The sequence below is a fragment of the Anabas testudineus genome, chromosome 6, assembly GCF_900324465.2.
Source record: "Anabas testudineus chromosome 6, fAnaTes1.2, whole genome shotgun sequence".
In the NCBI taxonomy this organism is placed as follows: Eukaryota; Metazoa; Chordata; class Actinopteri; order Anabantiformes; family Anabantidae; genus Anabas; species Anabas testudineus.
The window spans coordinates 11,478,482-11,503,549 of record NC_046615.1 but is presented as its reverse complement, the minus strand read 5'-3'; the positions used below and the strand labels follow the sequence as shown (position 1 = coordinate 11,503,549).

Here is a 25,068-nt window from a genome sequence, read left to right as displayed (position 1 = left end):
CCAAGTAATCATTAAATAGAGGTTGAAGTTGAACTTGTGACTTCCTACTGAAGAATTTTGAGCACTATACTTGTCTGGCAGCCATCTTTGTTCTCGTTGCCAAAGTCAGGGACTGTATGTGAGAAAATCTCTTCCCAGAACCGACAGAGAGGGGTTTGCTGATGGGAGGGGTGAAGAGCCAGAACAGACTTTGTCTCAAGATTTTCCAGTCCTTTGTTTATTTTTTTGGTAATTTTCTAATTTGTTTGCAACTAGCTAGAGGTATGTTTGTGTTTGATATTCCAGCAGAGGCGCACACACACACACTCTCACACACACACACACACACACAAACACTCCTCTGTAGATTCTGTTGGTGGTTGAAGCCGTTTACAATATCTCTCTAGGGATAAAGTCTTATTTGCATAGTTCGTCTGGAAAACATTTCCACTGCTCCATTCCCAGGTTTATCAAATACCCAGTGTGTCAGTGTAAGTGTGTGTGTGTGTGTGTGAAAGAGAAAAAGGAAAGAGGGGAAAAGACTTGTTGGGGTACGCTTCCTGCAGAGATTCATCAGTAGTTCAAACATGGGGAAAAAATGTTCTCACTGCTCCATAAATCATGAATCAAAATCCAAATTTTATCTGTCATTCATATTTTGTTAATGTAAATGTGTTTGATGAGTCTCTCTGTGATTTGCAGGCTTGTTAGATGTTCAACATTTAAAGCAGGACGCCCCTCCTCCCTAATGTGTCATGTTATTACTTACTGTGCACCATAAGCTTCTTTGCCATGCCAGAATCTAATTTCACTGGTAATGTGGCACAGTACTTGATAAGATGGTGGCCGACTTGATTAATTTGAGACGTGTGCATGCTCACACACTCAACTCCTCTTCCTGCAGTCATGTACCGAGGCATGCATCTTTACTGACTGTAAACAGAAAGAAGAGAGAAAGAGAAATGATCTATTACAACAACACAATACGATTTCCTAGATATCAGCTGCAGCGAGACTACTCGGTTGGTAAACATGATAAAACACTCAAGTTGCAAAATCTAGCGGGTGTTTTATTGGGCCAAGGTTGAGCAGCCTACTTAATAATTCTTACTGGTATCCCTCTAAATCCTCTAAGTGTGTCTGAGTCGCGGCCAGAGGCAAAACTGAATGGGCAGACTGCACATGATATGAGTTTTTTTCTGAGGTGGTTCTTGTCCATTGAGTGAAGGGATAGTTTCACCTGTGGCATTAGTGATGGGGATATAGGGGTTTATAATGTTTTAAGTTCAGAGGTCAGGGTCTCAGTATAGAATAGTAATCCCAAAGGATTACTGGGGAAATCTGGTGAATGTCTGAGAAAATCCCTCTTAGTGACTCTCAGATCCTCTGTTTGTAGGGATATTATATCCCCATATACACATGTGTTTACCAGACAGAGGCTTGATGTTTTGTATGTGTGTTCACTTTTAGAGATGAGTGAGGAACCAAAATATTGGGAATTTGACACATAACAACCAAAACCTCCTTCCAGCAGTTATAATCTGACCAGATATGCTTCCCTTTGAGATTTGAGATGAGATGTATTTCACGTTTAACTATATATAATTTGTCTTAATATACTGCAAATCTCTTTAAACTCTGTCTCTCTCAAGTACGTGCACATCTGTTGGCTGAATTCTGCCTGACACTGACAAAAATACAGGAGATGTAATGTAGTCTCATATAAAAACCAGCAACTCTATGTTGTCAGGACATTTGTTCGAGGTTTTCATTGACTGTAAGACATAGAACCAGGGTTTGAAAATAAATCAACAACTAAAGCTAAAAGATTAGCCCAGTTCTCATCTGAAACTGTGGCACATGATTGATCAGGTGCTTTTTATTTACTGAACAAAAGCTTTCCACCTCCTACCCTCACATTCTGGCTCTCCCTCAGGTGAAATGGCCAAATGGAAGACATTCAATACCTTTACAATGACGGGATTCCCTTTGGACAAGAAGAATTACACACACACACACACACACACACACACAAATACAGTCATGAACACACAGACCACACATACTTGCCAAAGTGCTCTCCCTGCACATGAGCTGGGTCATTTTTCAATACCCTGGCTCAGAAGAATCAAGTGTGTAGTAATGGAGCACAGTCACATTGAGCCAAAGCTATGGACGGATAAATCCCAACTGCAGAGAACAGTGGAAGGAGACCAGACAGGCTGCAGGACAGAATCTGTAAAAGAGCATATCGCTCTTTTGAACTTCTCGGTTTGTCATTAGAGTTACTCAGACTAGCTCCTGGAGGAAGATGAAGGAAAGATCTGAGGCTGCAGCACGTTCACACTGTCTCATCTCATCCCTTCATTGCTTTTGTTTTTTTTTTTACTATGTCTCCTCAATTTGTCTACCTGCCTCATGCTCAGTTTATTTACACCCACTGTCCTACCTTATACTGATCTTACTGCTCTAGCCTCAGATGACCACAGGGAGTTAGGAAGAGGTGTGTGGGAGGTTTAGTATACATCATATTGCCTTTGTAGAGTGTGATCTTTGCCTGTTATAGTGTCTTTGCACCGGTTTACAGTGCTTGTGTGCGTGTGTGTTCTTGACAGCTCAGGTTGTGTCCATCCCACTCAGCTAAAGCAGTGTGTGCTCTTAAAACCCAAGCGTTATCATAGGGATGCAAGCTCTCTGAGCTTCTGTAAAGCCAGTATCGTGAATGGTGAATGTCATTCAGTGGCTGTCTCCTTAATTAGCCTGGAGAGTCTTTGTAGCCTCTGAAGGACACACACACACACACACACACACACACACACACACACACACACACACACACACACACACAAGCACACACACACATTCGCAAGGACAAAATTAGCTAAGACCAAAGAGGATTTGGGCACTTTTTACCCCAAACCCCTTTTCTCCTCTCCCCTGCTGTTCTGGTCTCAGGGTACATGTTTAATAGTCCAGTAGAATACATTAAGACTGTAACACACACACACACACACACATTGTTTGTAGACAGGCCTGTTAAATATTCAGCGTGCTCAATGATTAGAGTGTTTGGTATTCAGTCCAGTCACAGGACAGGAGATAGAGGCCACTGGAATTCAAGCACTCTGCTGTACACACTGCCCTTGAGTTCAGGATGTGTGTGCTTGTGTGTATTTATGCGGTGTTGTTTCTTTGCTTTAAAGAAAACAAAAGAACAACGGGCTACAGAGAGCTCAACTATGAAGATTCATCATCGAGTTTACAAGTGGACTTAAATACACGGGGGGGTACATACACACACTTTGAGTACAGATGTATATGTAGAATACTATGAGCATGATACCCTGCTCTGTGTCACATTTCTGCATGCATAGCCAGCAGTATCACTGAACACAGGACGTTTCAGATCTACGGTGATTTCTCCCAGTGTAAATTATAGATGAAGTAATGAGGTAAAAAGGAGGTAAAAGATCCTTCCCCTGCGAATGACTCACACCCACACACACACAGACAGACACACAGTGGCAGTCCAGATCCTTCATGACCCGCCTCCAGGACCACTGATGCTGTGTTTCATTGAACTAAAAGTGCTGAAGACGTCACTCGCACTTATTTATCCCGAACCTCTCCGCTGTTATTGTTAGTCTGTCGGTGTTCTGGATGCCTCTCTTGCCCCTATCACTTTGTCCCCAGTCCTTCCTCAGAAGCAGCTTTATTTACTGAACCACCTCAGATCCATTTAATGTAAAACACAGGCCAGATGCACAGCCACGTTTTCAGAGGCACACGCACAGACATAAACAGCTGCTGTGTTTATAATGGCTTTGTCAAGAAAGTGTTCCCCTTGGACTGGTATTCAAGGAATGTATAACGTGTGTCAGTAAAAGGCAAAGCTGACCAGAAAAAGGAGTGAAGATTTTTAATTTTTAATTCAAACAAACAACCAAAAACAACAACAAAAACATGGCTGATCACTGCATGAAAACATTCAAATAGTTAGTCGCATGCAGGAGGGACGACCTGTTTGCAGACTAACCACTGTAGCCAGTGGTGACTTGCTCTCAGGCTGACGCACTGTGGCGCAGTATCATCGCGCTGTAATCCTGAGAGGCTGTTTCTTGCTTGGATGTTATCAAGAGAAACATTCGCTGTGACCCTAATTTGGAGTCGTCTGCATTAAATATAACTTTGGGCTCTTTATGTGTGCCTGTGCACACGTGTACATCTATGTGACCCAGTTTTTTTTTTTTTTTTGTTTTGGCCACAATGTTTTGGCATCATTGAAAGCAAGAGAAAAAAAAAATACAGTTAAAAAAAAAGAGCACATTATGGATTGGAAGGGGAAAAGAAAGGAGGCACACAAATGAGGAAAGAAGAAGGATGTGGACATGAATACAGGGACTAGGCGGGTGCATTAGCAGTCTTTTGCATAGATACGTTAGTAGTTGGCAGCTAAGGACAGATTGAACTGGAAGTGGTAAGATAACACTCCACTGCTTACTGTTGCATGCACAGTGAGATAGTTATGCTGGATATTCACAAAAGAATTTGATCAATTTAGAATCTGGGGAAAATAATGAAGAGTACAATGTCTGTCCCTCATGTGTGTATTCAGAACAAGGTGAGGCTGATTGTGTCATGATGACACAACATATTCAGATGAACTGTAGTGATATAATGGGTTATCTTCACCAGACCAGCCTGCAGGGCACCATGACAGCAAGCATAAAGGATTTAAGATGCTTAAGATGTGCTCAGCACCACTAAAGTTTGGATCACACACACAAACTACTATAACACATTATTCCTGATACCTTTATTGTGCCTACTGAAACACCGCACAACATTATTCTCAGTAAAAGAGTCCTTCTGTCACAATTGTGCTTCTAGGTAAAATGTAGAGAAATATCTCCAGCAAACAAATAAGAAAGGTTTTGGGTAAAGTCTGGGAATGAAGCTTAGCAGTAAAATGAGAACAAAGTAGAGCTGGATACAAAAATATCTGCAGTTTGTTTGAAGTGCCAGTGTGTTTCTGATTTTAAAAACGCCCTAACTGGAACCACATTTCGGTCCCAAAGTCACTCACGGGCAGGGAGGGGGGGAGCTCACAGGCGCACACAAAAACATGCATGCACACACACACACTCACACACACACACACACACACTTACACAATTGAACAAACAAAACAGACCTTTCCCGGTCATTCGTTTCTTTAGACATTCCTGGCTGCCTTTCCATGACCCTCCCTGCTCCGTCTCACTCTGCTGCAACATAGCACTGGAGGGAGAAGAAGATGGGATTTAGTCTTGCTGTTATTTTTCCATCAACATTTCAATAACCCATTGAAGTGAAACTATGGACCATTGAGAGCTACAATATGTTTTGCTGAATCTCGTGTTGTAATCTAATCCGCACCATATGCAGATAGTGTTACATTACAACTGACAAGTCATAAAGCTTATTCAGCTATAATGATCTCAGCATCATAAATCACCGTTGGACTGCCTGTGTCAGACCACGCTTGCTCTCAAAGTGATGTGTTTAAGAGTGTGTTTGTTTAGTCTCCATAAATATGGGAGATATGCAGACGGAGACAGACAGTGCAAGACAGCGAGCAGGAGCATGTGGCGTGTGTGTGTGTGTGTGTCAGTCTGCACTGCCTACCGCAGCGTCCCACAGTCAGGGTTAAAGAGATTCTCCATCTTGCTTCAATTAACTGCTCGGCACTGTTTATATCACACTCCACCAATATAAGTTACCTTTACCAATGCAGACCATCCGCCCTGTTCCCCTGCTCGACCTTAAAACCCGACTCTAATACCCACCGCCCGTTAAACTCACCTCGCCCATGCAGATCTTTCCCGTGTTTGGAACCTCAACCCATAGAAATACAACAGATCAGCGTTTCATTATGACCATACCTCAGCCCAGAATAGAAGCCCACTGGCTCCTTAACAAGCCTCTGTCACACCTACAAGTGTTTCTCACCTTCTGCTTCTTGGCAACACTCTTTCTAGGTCACTGAAAGGTGACTGTGTATAGGGAAGTTAAGGGGCTCTGCTATTGAAGAGTGACTCACTGACTCGCAGCTGTTTGTTATTGTTTCTTCCTGCCTTGCTTCCTTTCTTCTTTCCTTTTCCTTTCTATCACATTGTGTCAATTTTACTCTTCTCATTCAGCTACTCGTATCTATTCCAAACAGGAACAAGAACTCACAAACACTTGTGGTTTAAGGGTTTAAGATCATCTTTCTGCATCAGTTTTAGCCCATTCCCCTACTGCCTGCATTGTCCCATTCTGCCCACCCCTCTTGCACTGGTGTCAAACAACAGGGTCTTTTGTGATAGCAAACTGAAGAAGCAACCAATAAAGTCAGATGTGCATTAGACCGGAGAAAGAGAAGGAGGGGCGGGAGTATGTATTAAAGCCAAAGAAAGAGTCATCTGGAGATATTTAAGTTGGACAGGCCAGTTTCCGGTGTCTGGAACAGGCCAAAAATATCCAGAAACAGAAAAATCCAGCAGGAGGGGAAAGGATACACCTCCTCGTTTCTCATGTGACCTGCCACATTCAGCAAACTAAGCTGAATTTTGGAGCTTGCAACATAAGCTATGGTAGCAGCCAAACAGTTAAAGCCGAGCACATTCACTTCAGTTGCACCTCTGCGTTGCTACACGTCTGGGAAAAGAGAATACTCCTGATGAATCCTGCAAATTTAAGATTATGCATTGCCTGTCATATTTCAAATAGTGTGCAGCTGCATTTGGCTCACACTACTTGACACAGATGCTGAAAAATAATCTTCATATGGTGAAGTACGACTGATGCTGAGAGCTTAAGGGAAACTACATGTGTCTGCATACTGTGCGTGTCCAACATGTGTCCTTACACTGTCTTTATCATGGGGATTTTTTATGTTGTAGTATAATAACAGCAGACAGACAGGCCTATGCTTGCCCAGTGGTTGAAAGACTTTATTGACAGGAGGTATATAGGCTTAGCTCTGTCTTCCAAGCCCATGTTCTATTTATAGCACCAAAAACTGACTTGGTGGTTCCAACTACTGCTGCTCCTGATGTGTAAGGTGAGCACAAGTGCCCAATTTAGGGCAAGAAAAAAAAAAAAAAAACAGTCAGTCCAACGGCTGCACTGGACTCAAGGCCAAAAATCATTCAAGCAAGCCAAACCTGAGAGCGAAGAGGTTTATGTTTGAAAGTGCAGAGAGGAAGTGACAAGCTGGAGAAAGAGGGAGCGAGTGAGTGAGAGACAGAGAGAAGGGAGGGAGCCAACCAGGGATGTAGAGATCCAGCTTACTCATCTCACCTTTTAGTCATATGGAAATCTATCAAAACACTGACAGACCTTGCATGAGGCAGCATTTTGATTGTAACAAGTCATGTGAGAGCAGATCTTTTTTCTTGTTGCTCCCTCACAAAGTGTGCACATCCTATCTGAAAGTGTAGTTCACTCCGGGGGGGGGGAGTCGGCAGACAGTGATCAGTGCTCTCTGTTAACTGCAGCAGTGCTCTGCAGACACTCGTGTCTGTTTGGGTTTGTCCACACACACACACACACACACAGAGAGAGAGAGAGAGGTCTGCAGTTTGTCATGGCTGCGAGCTGCTGCAGAATATTTCCCCTCATCTCCTCCTCTCCCCGCCCCCACATCTTGCCTCCATTATTCCCGTGTTTTCGCAGCTAACTCCAATGACAGCGAGAGACATAGCTGGGAAAGTGAGGGCAGCCTGGAAATACGGTTTGACCGTGCGCCGCTTCTTCCGGTCGTCCCCCCTCGGCGGCGGACCGCTTGGTACGGTCCCCCGCTGTCTGCGTTGGCGCACGGTGCCGGTAGGGAAGAGAGGCGGAGTGGGGAGGGGAGGGGGGGTCAGTCGACCGGGAGTAGAGCCGTGAGACGCTCACTGCCTTTGGAAGGAGTGATGGGAGACATTTCTATGTGTATATACAATTAGCACCGAGTCGTCTGCGAGCTGCATGGAGAGGATACGCGAGCTGCAGCCGCTCTGTGGTGCGAACAGCGAGCTGCGTCGCTTCTCATGCTCAATAACATGGATGCTGATGTTCCTCCTCCCCCAGGCCGGGCCGGTAAAAGGGGTGTTTTTTGGTGATTTTCTGGCAGCAACACGACTCGTTTCTTTTTTGGGATTAATAATTCGGATTTAGGAAATTGCCTTCTCTGCCTCACGGAGCCCGGGGGGGTTTTTTTTTTGCGTAGGAGCCGCGCAGAGAGCGTGCGTTTGCAAAGGTAAACTAACTAATGATGAGGTTCGTGCCAAGCATCAGTAGTGAGCTGTCTGTTTGTGTTTGTGGCGTCAGCTCCAGAGAAACCATGAAGCCCAGTGAACATGGCTGCTTTATACCGCACTCACATTCATCATGTCCATCTCCTGTTTAAAAAAAAAAAAAATCCCACTTTACCAGTGAGTCAGGCCCGAGGATGCAGGTTAGTCAGCTCCAACATGACTGGTAATGGTAAAACATACAGCATGAATCACAGGCCAGGACGAGGTGATGGAGAGCATCACATGTTGTTGTTTTTTTTCTGTCACATGAGCTACAGTGTAATTTCATGTTCACAGCACACAGCAGAGCTTAGTGTGCTGCTTCAAATATAGTAAGTTTATTCTCTGCAATTAATGTGACCTCCCTACATAAACTTTCTCATGGCGCAGCATGAGTTGAAATATTCCTCAATTTAGTGTTTTTGACAAGAAGCTATTCATAGAAACTTTTATTACATTTTGGTTTCACGGTGGAGAGAAACTCCAAGTGTCATGTGTCCAATACCACAAAGTGAATTTCATGACTAAAACCAATAAGCGCCTGTCTCTGCCAGATTGGGCTGCCTAATTTGAGCCTGCAGGCAGTGATTTGTTACCTTGACGCTAAGGTTTGTACTATTCCCATGTGCCACAAGCAGAGTGCCAGTGCGTGTGTGTGTGTGTGTGAGTACTCATTTGTGTGTATGCACTGTCTGCATTGCAGTTCAAAGTATTCTGCAGACTAGCTACTTAAGATGAAGTAAAATCTTTAGTCAGTGTAGTCGTAGGCAGCAACGTGTTTTCAGAAACTATATTTGCACATAGTCTATAAGTTTACAGCATCCTTTGATTCACTTTACATCTCCATGTTATGTGTGTATTTGCTTGAATCGTGTTATGTTAATAATTAAAGTCAGGGTGCACAGGTTAAACAAGGAAACATTTGTAAATGTAGACCGGAGAGTGGCAGGTGAAAACAAAAGGCAACCTTGGAAAATGTGAGGGTCCGTGTCACCGACTGTGTGCACAGGTGCACCCAATGTAAACCCTCAAACCACAGGAGATCAATGGTGAGTGGGAGGGCAAACCAAGCCCTTCAAAGTAGCTGAAAGCCACACACACACACACATGCACACACACACCCACACACACACACCAGTGATCACTCAGCAGAGTTCACAGGGGGATGAGTGTTGAGGCACACCTCTGTTACTTCTTTGCCCTTCTCCTCGGCTCTCTGCTAAACTGTAACCTCCAACTTGCCACCTCAGTGCAAGCTGGCATGAGTGGTGAGAAAGCAGTTGCGCTTTATGTTTCGGACACACCTATACCAAATTGCAGTAGCCTCGGGGGAACAACACACGATCCTTGTTTCAGACCGGTTACGCTTGTGCTCATGTTTATGGCAACAATGGAGGGAATTTTCAGCAAATGTTTGACAATGAGGATGTCTCTCTCTCTCTCTCTCTCTCTCTCTCTCTCTCTCTCTGCTTTCGTCTCCGACATTTCTTACTCCGCCACCCCACCCAACCTCACCCCACCCCTCCCCTCCCATCCCCTCCACCCACCCACACACACACACCACCCCCTGACCCCACCTCCCAGATGTGAGGGAAGTATGGGAGGAGCCAGGGGAATGTTTGTGTTCCTCAGGGTCCCGGCTTCCTGTTGAATTGTGAAGGATCCCCACATGTGCTGAAAACACCAGGACACACATTAACGCAAACATGTCCGAATATCCTGAACACTCCAGGCACAGCGCATCTGTCGTGAAGTGTCTGAGTGCTCAAAACCTTTGAGTCTCGAGTGTGTGTTTGAGTTGTATCGTGCAGTAGCACAACAGTTTTGAGAAACTGTTCAGCTTTGTCTATAAGGTGAAGTGTTTGGTCTGACTCGTGTGTATGTGACACATATTTCCCTCTGTTGACCTTTATCATTGCACCTGCCTCACTGTTGATGCCTGAATCTGTTGGATAGATATTATCAGTTTTGTCTTGCACTTCTTCCTGTGTCAACAACACAGATTTTACGTATCATCAGCATGCAGCTTCACTCATTGTGGTCACTGTAGTCCACTGATGGATAATGGATTTCCTGCTCAACAAGGAATGCCAGAAACGTCCATGGGGAAAAGAGCAGAGTGCACAATGTTGTATCTGTTGGTCTATTGTGTGTAGTGAGTTCAGCTAACTTTGTTAGGACTTCACTAAGACTGTTTTGACGGACAAAAAATAGGAGTTGTTTGGAACTGTGGTTCTTCATATGAGCCACATAGTCCCATATGAAAGTTTGCATTTAAGCAAGACACATAATACCTGTTATGATTTTATAAGCATGATTAGCAATTAACATACCTTGTCTTTATTTTCTCTGTTTCCCAGATGACAGAGGGGAGGCGATGTCAGGTCCATCTCCTGGACGACAGGAAACTGGAGCTCCTGGTACAGGTAAGGCTCTCTTCCTCCTGCCTTCTCTCACTTTCTTCTCTTGCTGCCCTTCCTCTTTGCAGACTCTCATTTGCTTACAGCGAAGGAGAAAAGATGTCTGGTGTCCTAAAGGAATCGATTACTGCTGACCAAGGGAAATTTGGTCAGTGGTAGGTGACTTTGCGCTTTCTTGATGCTCACCTGATCCCTCCACACACACACACACACACACACATGCACACACTATCTATCTATCTATCTATCTATCTATCTATCTATCTATCCATCTGTCTATCTATCTATCTATCTATCTATCTATCTATCTATCTATCTATCTATCTATCATCCAGCAGGCAGGATGAGCACCCACAACAAACCTGTCACTCCCTCCTTTGCTATTTAAAGCTTCTGCTATATTCAGCCAACATTTTGCTACTGTGCAGCAGCTCTGCTATCTGTTATATGTCACATGTATATGGTCTGACTTCAGAGATCAAAGCATTTTTCATAGAAGCTTGTTCCACTCTTGATATCCTCCCTAACTCATCTTTGGTTTGATCATTACCCAAGTCCACTAGAAAGCCAGAAAGACAAAAGAAAGAAGGTAATTGTCTTTTAAAAGTGGAAGAGGAGCAGACAAGGAATAGAAAGACTGACAGAAAGTGAAGAGGCTGAGAGGAAGCGAATGAAGAAGGAATGGGGAGTCAGGAGATGACACTGAAGTGATGGGAATAGAGAGGAGAAAATGGAAAGGAGAGGCAAGGATAGGCATGCTGACCTTCTGATTCGATTACTCTGCCAGAACTTATCCTCTCTTTCAAACTGGCACCTTTTTCTTCTTTGTGCTTCTCTCTTTCTCTCTCTCTCTGACTTCCCGCTCTTTACTCCCCATATCGTGTTCCTATACTCAGCTCTTTGCTTGCCTTTTCCCAAATACCCTGTCATATTTCGGCATTATACTTATGCATCCATCCTCTCAGCCACTCACTCTTTATGCTTTTGGTCACTATGAGTCAAAGAAGTATGCAAAAACACCAAAAAGAGTTGATAAAACACTAATCTTTGTTTAATGTCAAAGGTGTTCGATGTACTTGTGAGAGAAAATCTGTTGTTTACAACTTTAAACATACAGTAAATGCATTTTGTGGTAATATTAGCAGGAAAGAATACATAAAAGAAAGACTTGAGAGAGCGGATGCTATTAACAAATTGCTGTTATATATATCACGATGCTGCTGTCTCTTTTTCTCTTGCTCTCTGTCCTCACTTTTCTGCGGATGTATAGTAGGCCAGTGAGTTGTTAGAAGCACCGCAGAGAATTAAAATGTTATTCTTAGTTTCTGCAAAAATAAGGGGCAGTTATTCACAACAAAGGATTTTTGAAGGGATGATCATAATTCATAAGCAATCCAAACAGTTGTGCGTTTCAAATATTAAGGCGGTACTCCAAAATTACACACTTCATTCCATTTCATATATTTATCATTTAATACCACTGTGGTCTCCTCTGTCCTGTTGAGGTTTTTATGTCGGTCCCTGTCACCGTGCCGAGTGCACCCGCCAGCTAGCTTCAGAAAAGCTGGATCAAACTTCTGTCACTGGCTTTTAACACTGACCAGCTGTTTAGTCCCTGAAGTGCTGTTCATCTTTTCCCACTTCCTTATCCCCTTCCTCCTACCTTTGATAGCATGTCCTCTGCGGTTTGTTTATGGAGCAACGCATCATTGGCAGGGAACTATGTGCCAGAAGGCTCACACACCTATGGTCCAGGTTGTAAAGATGGAAGCTAACCACCAAATGCACCTCTGGGTGGAATTATATGCCAGTCAAATGGCTATCACTAAGGCTACCGTAGAGTGGTGTAGTGGAAAGGGTGAATTGAGTACTAAGGTCAGGTGTGATGTTTATATGAAAGACTTGATAAAGAGGCAAAGTTACATGTAAAGTGCTACACCATACATCTGTATACACAGTATTAATTTATGACACTTAAACCAGACTTTTGGGGCCCTAATTGCATTAATAAGTAACACTGTTGAATAGAATATGTCTAAAACCCATTCTTAAACTCTAAGCATATTTATAAATCAGTTATTGTCCCATAAATCAGAACAATCCCGAAGGCACCAACGACCCGACTTAACTGTTTGCACTGTGACTTAATCCCAGCCAGCCAAGTGAGCTACTGTTGTGTGTGTGTTTTAGAATGAAGTGTCTGTGGGTTGCTTTAGCATGTCTCCTGCTCTGTTGCACTTCCCTGTAATTCTTACACTGTTAATTACCTGTGCTGCTGAGGAGGCACAGGCTAAATGTCTATTAGTGGTAATGCTTACTAAGCTGGGGGAGAGCTTTACTGTCTGATACATAGTTCCATACCCTGTGTGTTTGTGTGTGTGTGTGTGTGTGTGTGTGTGTGTGTGTGTACATTATATATTAATGTATCTGTTTTGCCAGCGTATGCCTGCACTGTGTTTCTAGGTGATTGTTTAGTGTGTCACATCACTTACCATATTGCCTGTCATTCGCTGATTGTATCTCGTTTGGTATCTTCCACCACATTATTACATCTCTGTTACAGTAGGTGTCTGCTGTCTCACAGATGAACTGTAGTGCCAGGATGAGTGTTTGCATGTGGAGGAGGTGTAACTCAAGGGAGAACTAAACTCAATAATACTTTTCAGTGCAGCCCATGTGATTTCCCCGATCTGCTTGATAACGATGTCAAGGCACCAGTGTCGAGTCTAACTTTACACTTCTTTCCTTGTTCCTTTTCATCTTCAGCCATGTACCACTCATGCCGAACAGTCGTTTAATCTATCTTCATATCATGTTTAACTTATGTGTCTATGCGTCCCCATCCTTTGTGTTTTGTTTGTTTTGCTGTGGTGGCATGGATGATGTTTAATTGATATTGTTGCCAAGGCTGTTGACTGCCGTATAGTAATGAGAGACCACCACTGTATGTGTCTCAGACGGAACCAAAACATATATTACTTCTAATACTATAACGATAGACTGCCACGACCTAACATTTCCACATCTAAAATGTTCGGAGCTCTTCAAAGAGGACTTGTGTTGCTCTTGCGCATGGCTGCTCGTCTTATTTGAGAACACAACCTAGCAGTGGCTGGGAGTACCAGATTTTGTCAGACACATCAGGACTTAAAGATAGTTAGAGAAACCATTTAAAATCACTGCTCAAGATATTTTAAACCACATATAACCATTGAATATTATCATTTTTATTAAGAGAGGAGAGTTCATCATTTTAAATTTAGATATGCATTTGTAAGCCAAGGGTATACATGATATTGTCATATAGAGAATTATCTGATATAGTAGCCATTGTCACATCTTTATATATATATATATAATATACAAACAGCAAATAACTGGAATGTCAGAGGCGCATCAACCTATATTTTAGCTTCTTCTGTTCTCTCCAGAGCCTGTGAGCCTTCTGTGTAGCAGAATCACTGTAGGCATTGTACTTATATGAGATCTAGGTCATTGGAGATGTGTGTGTATGTGTGTATGACATCATCTTCTTCTCTTAAAATAGCTCTCAGTAGCTTCTGTGACTGAAGTTGTAGCTGTGCAGTTAGCAGATAATAAAATGCCTCAGGGAGAGATTAAGTATGTGCACATTATGACACTGTTTTGTGGATGTGTCTGTGTGTATGTGTGTGTGTGTGTGTGTGTTGTGCATATGTAGTTGTGCACAATATATTTTCCTCTGTCTTATACACCGTGGACATGTGTTCTCTCTATATATTGCGTGTGGGCGGTGTGCATTGGCTCATATGTGCATGCTGATTTGTGCGCGCGCGTGTGTATGTGTGTGTGTGTGTGTGTGTGTGTGTGTGTGATGAAAATGCAGGCAGCGAGGCACACCCATGGTTAACCTCAGGGTGGGGCTTGCTGTTACTCAGGATGTCATAAACCAGCAGCATATGGCAGCAGTCTCCAGCCTCTGCTGGGCTTTAAGATGCTCTGCCCAATCTGAGCGTTGTGATGGATGGAGCTTGTCATCCAATACAGCGTTGCTCAGTTACTCCCCAGTTAAAACTTGCCATCAAGCTAGCTAGCTGCAGCCCTCTCCCTGCAGTATAGTGGTTCAACCCAGAGCCGTGACTGTGCAGAAGAGGTGTGGGTCAGAGAGGCGGAAAGGAGAGAGGGAATGAGGGGAAGGGCAGGGTACTTGCACTGTCAGCAACATCCACACACTCCATCCATCTTTCTCGCACATTCTCTCTCTCATTTATCTCCTCCTTTCTTGCACTTTCCCTTCTTTTCTCAGTGTTTGTCAGAATGCTTAGTCATTATAGTAAATCTATGACATACATAAAGCTCTATCACAGGTGCTCACTCCAGTTATTATCAGTAAACGCTTACACAGTACAAGTTAAAAAGGATCAATTCAACTGTACTAATGTTTCTGATTCTCTGCAGCCCAAGCTGATGGCTAAGGACCTGCTGGACCTTGTGGCCTCCCACTTCAACCTCAAGGAGAAAGAGTACTTTGGAATTGCATACACAGATGAAACGTAAGTCACAATTAAACAGTAATGCAGGTGAAGACTGCTATGATGTGTCAATAAGAAAGGACTATTTCTACAGTTTACCAGTGCAGTCCCTTGAATATACCGTTTGTCTTGATGGAATTGAAAAAGCAACATGTGGGACATATTAAACTAGACGCAAATGATAGGCAAAGTCACGATTAAAGGTAAGGAGCAGTCAGTTGTGCTGGTAAACAAAACAAAGAGGCAGAAGGAGTGGAACATGAGGGGGATAATATAATATACAAGTCCTGGAAACCTAGTGAACATTTTGCTTGAAACTGATGTTAATGAAACGCTAATGTCAGCAGAGTTGTAGTCAATTCTGAAGATTTTGGTTTCCAATTACTTGTCAACCACAATAAAACATACCATCCGAAATTTCTCTTACTAACATTAAACTGTGTGTGCCCACTAACTGATCTTTCAAGCAATAAAGAAGAAAGTATTTGTTGAAAAGAGCCATAGTCAAGATATTTAAAGGTAACATCAGAAAGATGCTGCACGCACACTATGAAACTTATAGTGCAAGTATATTGTATGAGTTTTATTTTATGATTTCAGAATAGTAATTAGCATTAGCATTAATTCTTATTAACATTGAAAGTTCCAATATGACACTGAACTATAAACTTATGGTATGATAACGTCTCTAGTGAGACGTGTTTGCGGTGTGAATACGAGATGATGATTGTGCTGCTCCGGAGAAAGCAAAAGGTCATGAGTTCATGTCTACTAGATGATGTGTTACGAGAGCTGTGCTTGAAATGCAAAAATGACATTCAAATTAGTTTGAATGTGTTTTCTGACATAGAAAGATGGAAGCACCACAGCATGACAGTACAGGACTACTCATGCAAACATACAAATGATTTACATACAGGAAAATGTCGCCACTGCCTTTGTATCTCTTTGTTTTTCTATTTCATCTCAGACACGCATTGGTTTGAAGCACGGCTGGCCTCTGCTCTATGCCATTTACATGGCAGTGACACATACTGAAGCCATTGTCAGTCCAATACAGCAGTATCAGCTTTGTAGTCCCCAGGGCTAATACTGTGATGTGTTGATTTGTTACGTGTGCCTGGAGAGAGCAGATGCCTCAGCTCTGACGGTTCACTGGTCAAAGAGGCTGTGTGTGAAGAGACTGAGAGAGGGAGAGTTTTTGAGAGAGATGTTGATCAGTTGCTCAGGAGACCAGGGTTACCAGGGTGACAAGCTGTCTCTGCAGTTTTCTCTCAGTTGGAGAGGGAGAGAAAAAAGAGAGGAAAGGGGGAAAGATGAGAGGGGAACACAGAAGGGAGGAAATGGCAACAAGATAATGAAAATTGGGACTTTTGTCCTTCTCGTATGTTCAGACATTGATTGTTTTGTTGTATTGTCTCCGCAGGGGCCATTTTAGTTGGCTGCAGTTGGACCGCAGGGTATTAGAACACGAGTTCCCTAAGAAGTCCGGTCCCATTGTCCTCTACTTCTGTGTCAGGTGAGTCTTTCTTCATTAACTAAATCACCTCACTTACACATGCCAGGCTCTCTGATTGAAGAGGCGTGTGTGTCTCTGTATGTGTTGTGTGGTAAAAGAAACAGATTAACAAGGTTAACTGTGACAGGCTCCTGTAAAATTACTTTGACCTGCCGTTTAACTCCCGCCATGGAGCCTCTCAGCCAGTCATGAGCTTCTTAGACCTCATCAATATGCACTGCATGAAAATACCTTCACAGTGACTACACAGTACTGTACTCCAAACAAGACGGCAGAATGCTTTCCCATAGGGAGCCAGTGCTGTTCATTGTTATGTAGAAGCAATTTGATGGAAACAGTTGTAGACAGATTTGAACAAGGTTCACTTGTCAATGTAATTCTAAACAGAGTGGAAAATATTCTGGTACGACATATGATGAAGCACGTGCTTTTTCAGCGTGCTCTTAGTATTATTACTTTATTGGAGCCATATCTTTATTTAAAAGCCAACTCCTGGCTAACAACTCCTGTTGTGACAGGCTTATGAAATAACCCTGCAGTCCCACTCTCCTCTCTCGGCCCTTTGTGCTGTTCATACAATGTCTCTCCTCATATTCAAAAAAAACTCCTGACTCACACACAGGCTCTGGATCATGTGTGTTACAGAAACACAAAGAATGCATGCTTGTGTGTGTTTTGTGAGTGTGTGTGTGGGAGATTAATCTTTATAGGCTGTTGAAAAAGAAAGAAAAAGACCTTTCTAAGAATGAAAACACACATCCCCCCCAGCCTACTCTCTGCCCAAACACACATACATAGTCTAAATGGAAGGGCAGAAGCTTCATTTAGGGTCCACAGGTGTTTTCTGCCTAATACAGTAGGTTAGGGTGGGGCAGTTAGTTGTGATGGTTAGGTGGAGTAGGTTAGCATGGCCTACGGGAATGCGTTATGAGTGACTTGTGTGCGTCTCTCTCTCACAGCACTGTCATTCACCTCCTCGGCACACATATAAAAAAAGAAAGGAGAGAGAGGGCGTGCACGAGAGAAAAGCAATTGGGAAGCATCTTTTCTGTCTCCATACAGCTAAAATCTGTGGACCCCGCTTCGAAAGTCAGCCCAGGGCAGAGGAGAAATCAGATTATTATGTTATGTCCTCCCTTCTTAGGCTCCCACCCTGGTCCCGTAGGCCTCATTGTTTTTATTTTTTTTTAAAAAGAGCTTTTGTTTAAGTTGTTATTGTTAAACTTGATGGATATATCAACCTAAAAATCGGAACCAAATCCACAATCAGTCTCAACATATTGTTTTCATTAACACATGGTTCTTTGTTTGTGTGGAGGCGTGTGCGTCTCTGTGCAGGTGCATGCACATCATGAATTTGCATGCTTGTGATACATATCTGTGTGATGTGTGTGTTCCCAATAAATGTTAGGCACGTGCCCACCTCCTGCTGAGTCAGTGGGTGCCTTTTTGCATGCTTGCTGCTGTGCTGGCGGTGTGCATATGTTTCATCAACACTGCAGCTTTAATTAAATGTTCACACTGGATATTGACAAGGCTTCTCTCATTCTGTCTTGCAGCTCAATGGGTAATGTGATTTAAGCCCTCTATTATTGATCCTCTTACAATCCCTCTCACTCAAAACGTATACACATTCATATGCACACAAATCGACACATTCATTGATGAGTGTTCACAGGCACATGTTTAGGTCTCATTATACGCAGTTGCAGGGATATATCAAGTCATATTCTAGAGATGTTTAATATGGGTGTACATGTGACTGTGTGTTGGCACTTTGAAATTTTATGTACACTGTGTGGGAGGATTTAAGGAAAGACACGTGAGAGCATCTTTAGTATATAGCATCATGTGATGTATATTTTCACTAGAGAGGAACCAATCAGTAGCTCCCCAGTGTACCTCAGCAGCTCCCCTCTGGCTCTGCATGTGTTCGTGAGCTATATTTAAACTGCGTTGTTATGTTAGAAGTGGGTTACTGTGCTTCATGTGCATGTGGAATCACCACACACTGCTGAAGATGCAGAGAGGGAGACAATGTGTGAAGTGCATCATGTGCGCAATCAATCCACACGTGTGTAATTGTGTGTGTGTGTGAGTGCACATGTTCAAATTGGGGAATGTGCACACACTCACAAACTATTAATGGATTGTTGCCAGCCACCATGGTGAGAGAGAAAATTGGTTGTAGGGGACATAAAATGAGAGGACACAGGGTCCACAGGGTCAACCTGTGGTATAGTGTGCCCCCCTCTGGTCGTTTTAGCTATTGCACAGTTTTTGCAACATCTCCTTATGGATATGTATGAGATATATATATGTTTTTAATTTTGTCTCTGAAACAAATAAATAATACTTCATTGATCTTGCTTTACTGGTCTTTACTGTTTATTGAAGTCTTCTGATTCTTTGTTTTCAGGTTCTACATAGAGAGTATATCCTATCTTAAGGACAATGCCACGATTGAGCTGTTTTTTCTTAATGCCAAGTCCATCATCTACAAGGTAAGGTTTCGCCATAGTGAACATTTTCAGTATTATGCCACGTCATCAACACATTTTTCATTCTAAATAAGACGTCACAAGATTCCAGCTTGAACTTGGGTGCTCCACACTGATTTGCTGAAGCAGAAAACGTGAAGCATTTGCATCAGGTGTTACCCTGTTATGTGCTGCAACACATACCAGCAGCTAGCAAACAATTTGGCACATTTAGTACCATCTGTCGGTACTAAAGAACAGTCATTTAAATTGCAATTGAAATTAGACCTTTAAAGAGACACTGGCAGCTATTTGTTTATTATTATTATTATCAAAAATGTACAGAAACATTTTTTGCTAGCCACACTGTTGCAGTCTCACATCTTATGATTACTTACTTACGTCTCTGTATGTAGATATTCTATACTGTAGGCTGCGACGGTATGATGCATGTATTTGTTCTGTCCAGTAGGGGGCATATGTGGCATGAAGAAAAATATTTAGGTAAAAACATCTAAGCCAAAATCTTTGTGATAATGTTACGAAACCCACCATTTTCTATGTTGAGATTTAAATTGATGTTTGTTGAATGCATGTTCAGTGTAGTGTAGAAGTTGGTCTTTGAAAAGTGTGTAAAGAGATGCATTTTAACGCAAATTGTCAAAGGTAAAGCAAACCCGAGTTTACTCTTCAAGCTTAATGATGTGTAGGTTACCCATTGTTATTAGAGATTTTCAGGTCAAGCACTATATGTAAGTAGATGTATTACCATTGGTTTTGGAGAGAAACTGTTGTACAAACAGAACGTTCATGGTTCAGTCCCATGAGAAGCTTCATTACTATGTCCTTGAAGAGGATACTTGATCCCTGCTCCTTTATCACAAGTCGCCCGTGATAAGAGCGTGAGCCAACCATCAGTTTGCATCAGTCACCAGAGAGGGAGCGAGGCAAAAGCAGAGCACAAGAAGTAAAGAAAAGAAACTTGGCGAAAGAAAAAATACAATATGTACTACTTTAGTAAATGCATTTAGTAAACATCGTATCAGGATCTGCAGTCAGTGCTTGTATAAACTGTGAGACACATTTTCTGCTGCTCTGTGTACACATACAGTAAAAAAAACACAGTGTCTGGTGATTTGTAGCCATGCTGGGTGGTACATGCAGGGTGGGTTTGTTCTGTCTAGTGTTTCGTCCTGGCTGTCTGATCTCCAAACCAATTAAGAGGTGGATTGTAAAGGCAACATTCCTGGCATACTTGACCCACCACTCACTGCTCACTAACCCGTGTCCTTCTCCTCTTCAATGCACACATAGCACAGCCATGCATAAGTATCAGCACATTGGTTAACATGCCCAAAATCTCTCTCATGCATAGACATCAACTCTTATATGTTTGGACCTATGCTTGTATCTCTTTTACTAACTTCAGTTTTGTATTCATCTACTCAGAGATGCCACATGTTCTCAAATCACTCATATAACAGCAATGCTATAAAAAAAAAACACCTTTGGAAATTGTTGTAATAGAGTAATCAGTAACCAGAGTATCCATGCATACCCTCAACCCCAAAACCCTCTCTCTTCCAACCCCCTTCAGTTTGCCTCTAATCTCTGAGCCCCATCCTAGTGAAGAGGTCATGAAATTAGAGAAGGGAGAGGGGAAAAATGGAGGGGGAGTGGTAGCGAGATGAAAGGAACTTCCAAGCCATCTTGGAGAAATGGATGATGATCCGAGGCACTTTGACTTTTACTCCCAACATCAGCACAGTGAATGTTTTATTTACATGATGCCCGCAGAAGGAGAATGTGTCATTCATGGCGCCTGTCCTCTCTTCTCTTGCAGGAGCTTATTGAAGTTGACAGCGAGGTTGTCTTTGAATTGGCTTCCTATATTCTACAAGTAAGACTAAATATGTGTGTGTGTGTGTGTGTGTGTGTGTGTGGACGTTTGCAAAACACTTAAAAGTTTTCTTTAAAAAAAAATGATCCAATTAACGATTATTAAGTTCACATTATGCAGTCATTAGTCTGTCAGTGATCTACAGTGATACTGTGAGGTTCAAAATAATAAGATGCTCAATTTAACACAGAGGAACAGGGAATTATTTTACTTCACATGAACTCTTGCTCTTTCTCTGTCCTTTCCCTTTCTCAGTTTAGGTCAGTTCTTTAACTGTGCTGCTGCAAGGTCATATTACGTGTGTGTGTGTGTATGCGTGTGTGTGTGTGTGTTTGTGCGCGTGCAATCTGTGCAGGTGCAGATGTGCGATATCAGGTATCAGGTCTGTAGGCCTTCAGAGGTTTATGTTTCTCACTGACTCCAGCACAGCAGGCCTCACATGCAAAAAGACTATGAACATATTTTATGGTCACTGCTTAGTGCTCCCAATTTCCATATATGTAAATTGTCCTTTCCTCTCTCTTCTCTTTTCTTTTGGTTCTTTTTCCAACAGGAGGCTAAAGGTGATTTCACCAGGTAAGCACAGAAGTAACTTAGTTATGAATACATTTAATGTGCATGTTAGTAAGGACAGGTTATTATCCTTATAACTTTTATTATCAGAGTGCAGCTCTACAGCTGGTGGCCCAATTACATGCAACAGGAGTATGTATAGGGAAACGTCAACCGCTTTGGTCAGCAGCCTGAACAGGCCCCCACACAGCTGATTTCCAACAGTCAAGAATGTCATTCATCAGATGAATGTGATGAATGAACGTGAACTCTACCACAAACGTCAGATTTTTCTGTTGCGTATTCTGTCCTCTTTAGTGCCAGGAGTAGTTGGGTTAATACATGTTGTTTCAGAGGTGGAGGCAGACAGAGGACAATAGATGTGATATCAATGGTTTGTTTGTTCCTCTGCTCCCCCAGGTAGCGGTTTACATGAGTGAGAACTGTCTTTGTTTCTGAGCTGGATTTAAGCCCCTCCCTTCTTCCTTGCCATCTTTGTTCCACTTTGGTTCTCTTGCTTCAGCCTGTGCCGCCACTCAAAAGAAAAAGCACAGATTACATTCATTTTTGTGTATGTGATGAAAGGCAGAATGTGTTGTGAACAGATTTCCTTCAGTTTAAGACAGAACCTGCCAATGGGACATGAAAGATCTCAGAATATAGATCTTTAGAAATTAAAACTAGTACAGAAGAGGTGTGGGTCTTTAAACTCACGTTAGTTACATTCTACATCTGTGAAGCTTTCCAGTCATATGCTGCACATTTGAGCTTCGCCCCACATGTGGTTTCTCGTATGAAAGGCTGAGATGTCGTCCTAAACGTGAGTCATCCCTCATCCCCTCATCCCTTTGATAACAGACTACAGCAGCCGTCACCTCTGACCTCATATCCGCCAGTGAAAGGAGTAAATAAACACAAAAATACACTGCAGGACTGGAATGTTACACAGTCCTGAGACATTCCTTCCACCCTCCTCCCCCTTTCCTTACCCCTTCCTCCCACACACATACTGTAATTCCCCTCTCTAAAAGCTCTACAGACTGTACCCCTCCTTCATATTAGGTTTCCCAGTATCTACTGCTAGAGAAATACCTACCTTTGTGACTCTGATATCATTTTAAGTGTGATATCAAGTGTGAAACAATTACCTTTGTCAAATACAAATCCATCTAAAATAAAAAAAGTATTGGAATCTTGATGAATACACTTTAATGTGCAGCTACTTCTGCATTGAAAGAGTTTATTTTTCATATTCATTTAAAATGATTTACAGAAAAATAAGATTTTCAAGCTACTGTAATCTAGCAACATTGTACATGGTGCACCCACTGTATCTGTTCAAACTGAGTTCCTGCCTGCCCTTTCATTATGCTCACTTTAACCACCTACATCTAATGAGTAGCGACTTGAGTGGATATCAACCAATCCAGACACACAGCTGTGTTCACACATCGAAGAACAGCCGGGCAGGGTGGAGGGGATGGATCTCTTCCAGCTTTAGCTCATAGGTTGTCATGTTCCCAGGGCTTTCCCCCTATTCTCTGGTTCAGGCTGGAGAGAGGTTAGTGGATTAGAGTGGTGCATTAAGACCTCCAGTCATCTTGGACCAAGTCTCTTTGGCACTCTACATGGTTCTCGCCCTGTCTCATTTACTGTGCCTTTGTTATCTGTCCCTCTATGTATCTGTTTTTATCTAATTTTATTTATTATAATTTTTTACTTTCTTTATTGATCTTTGTATTCCTGTATTTGTGTCCGCTGCCTCTGCAGCTGTTCAGAGATAGACACCACCCAGACTCTGAAACAGAGATCAGTTAGACCCTTAGCATTCATTCATCCTGACTAAGTGCAGTTCCTTTCTCCGCATTTTTCCTAAAGTGAACCTTTCATTTCTAAGACACGCTTTGGGAAATACTTGGTTTTTACCCAGTTGTTACAATATTTAACGTGTTCTTTCTACAGTTCAGTGGTATTGCTTCAGTTTTTACATGAAGCTGTTAGGCCTACACCAGAAAATGATTGTTGTTGCAGAAGTAGAGTTGACCATGTCTTGTGGTTTCTCCTTCCCAGTAATGATGCAACCAGGTCTGACCTGAAAAAGCTGCCTGCCCTGCCCACCCAGGCCCTAAAGGAGCACCCATCTCTGGCCTACTGGTGAGAGACTAGTCCATGATCTGGAAAACCACCGCAATTTTTTTCTTCTTGTTTTTCCCCTTCCTAATAACTTTCCTTAAATGTCTTTCCTCTGTACTGTCCTACAGTGAAGATCGGGTTATAGAGCATTACAAAAAGCTCAGTGGGCAGTCCAGGGGACAGGCTATTGTAAAGTAAGTGTGTGTAAGTGTCATATATATGTTTGTTCACTCTAAGGCAGGCTGTGTTCTCTGTAACCCTTACAGTCTTTCTGTTTTTTTTTTCCTTACAGTTATATGAGCATTGTAGAGTCTCTGCCTACATATGGAGTACATTATTATGCTGTAAAGGTACAGTTTTACTACTCTGCCTTTTCTTTTTTCACACATGTGCACCACACATATTTTTATCCACTGTCGACCTGAAGTGGGCTGTTTGGAGTTTGGAGATGCAAACTTAAAGCTTAAAGCTGCTGTATGTTCTTTTTCCTTCTTACACACATGTACAACCTTTGTTCAGTTGGTCTTTTGTTGTGTGTTTTAGGACAAGCAGGGGATCCCATGGTGGTTAGGTCTGAGCTACAAGGGCATCTTTCAGTATGACCACCAGGACAAAGTCAAACCCAGGAAGGTGAGATAGTGCTCCCATTGGTCTCTGTGCACCACAAACCTGTGGTTCTCCTTTTGGAGAACATTAATATATTAGCTGGTATAATTTCTAAAAATGCGATCAGTTGAGATTTAAAGCTTTATGAACACATCATTCTGACTCTTCATAAAGTGAATGATTTATTTATTTATTTATTTTTATTTTTTTCATTCGACTGATTATTTCAACTTCTTTTTATAAAGAAGCAGAAGTGTACTACTATAATTACTTACTATAATATACTTACTGTAAATGATTTGTGTTTAGAAGGAAATGTCTTTGTTCTATTGTCCAGTGTTATTTAGTGAGTCAGAGATGTTTTGTTCAGGAAGGACAATAACAATACAAATACTACTGCCGCGAGACGTTCAGTCTTGGAATGTTTTGTCCTGCTTTTATTTCTGCCTTTCTGTCCCTATAGTCTTCTTCCCTGTCCCTGGAACGTGGGGTTCATCTGTAAAAGCTTTTCTTACAGTACCTCACCTCTGACCTCTAGTCGTATTTAGGGCTTTGATCTTTGCCATTCGGCCTCATCTCCCTGGGTCCAAGACACTCTGACACACATTCGCTGACACTCTGTTGCTCATAAACACACAAACACAGGAACTGGACTGAGCTCTGAA

General features: G+C 42.4%; 1 protein-coding gene across 8 annotated transcripts in view; it reads left to right on the top strand.

Moving 5' to 3' along the window:
* frmd4a (FERM domain containing 4A) overlaps positions 1-25,068 on the top strand; it is a 53,069-nt gene that overhangs the window by 11,777 nt on the left and 16,224 nt on the right. For 7 of the 8 annotated variants that reach the window (XM_026365275.1, XM_026365274.1, XM_026365278.1 and 4 more), the window contains exons 2-11: positions 10,643-10,708; positions 15,140-15,234; positions 16,640-16,732; positions 19,152-19,236; positions 21,056-21,112; positions 21,666-21,688; positions 23,735-23,818; positions 23,926-23,991; positions 24,090-24,147; positions 24,341-24,427. In XM_026365275.1, the coding sequence (XP_026221060.1) occupies positions 10,643-10,708; positions 15,140-15,234; positions 16,640-16,732; positions 19,152-19,236; positions 21,056-21,112; positions 21,666-21,688; positions 23,735-23,818; positions 23,926-23,991; positions 24,090-24,147; positions 24,341-24,427 (714 nt within the window). Of the gene's footprint in view, positions 1-7,873; positions 8,246-10,642; positions 10,709-15,139; positions 15,235-16,639; positions 16,733-19,151; positions 19,237-21,055; positions 21,113-21,665; positions 21,689-23,734; positions 23,819-23,925; positions 23,992-24,089; positions 24,148-24,340; positions 24,428-25,068 lie in introns of those variants that run through there. The other variant, XM_026365276.1, reaches the window with a different exon arrangement.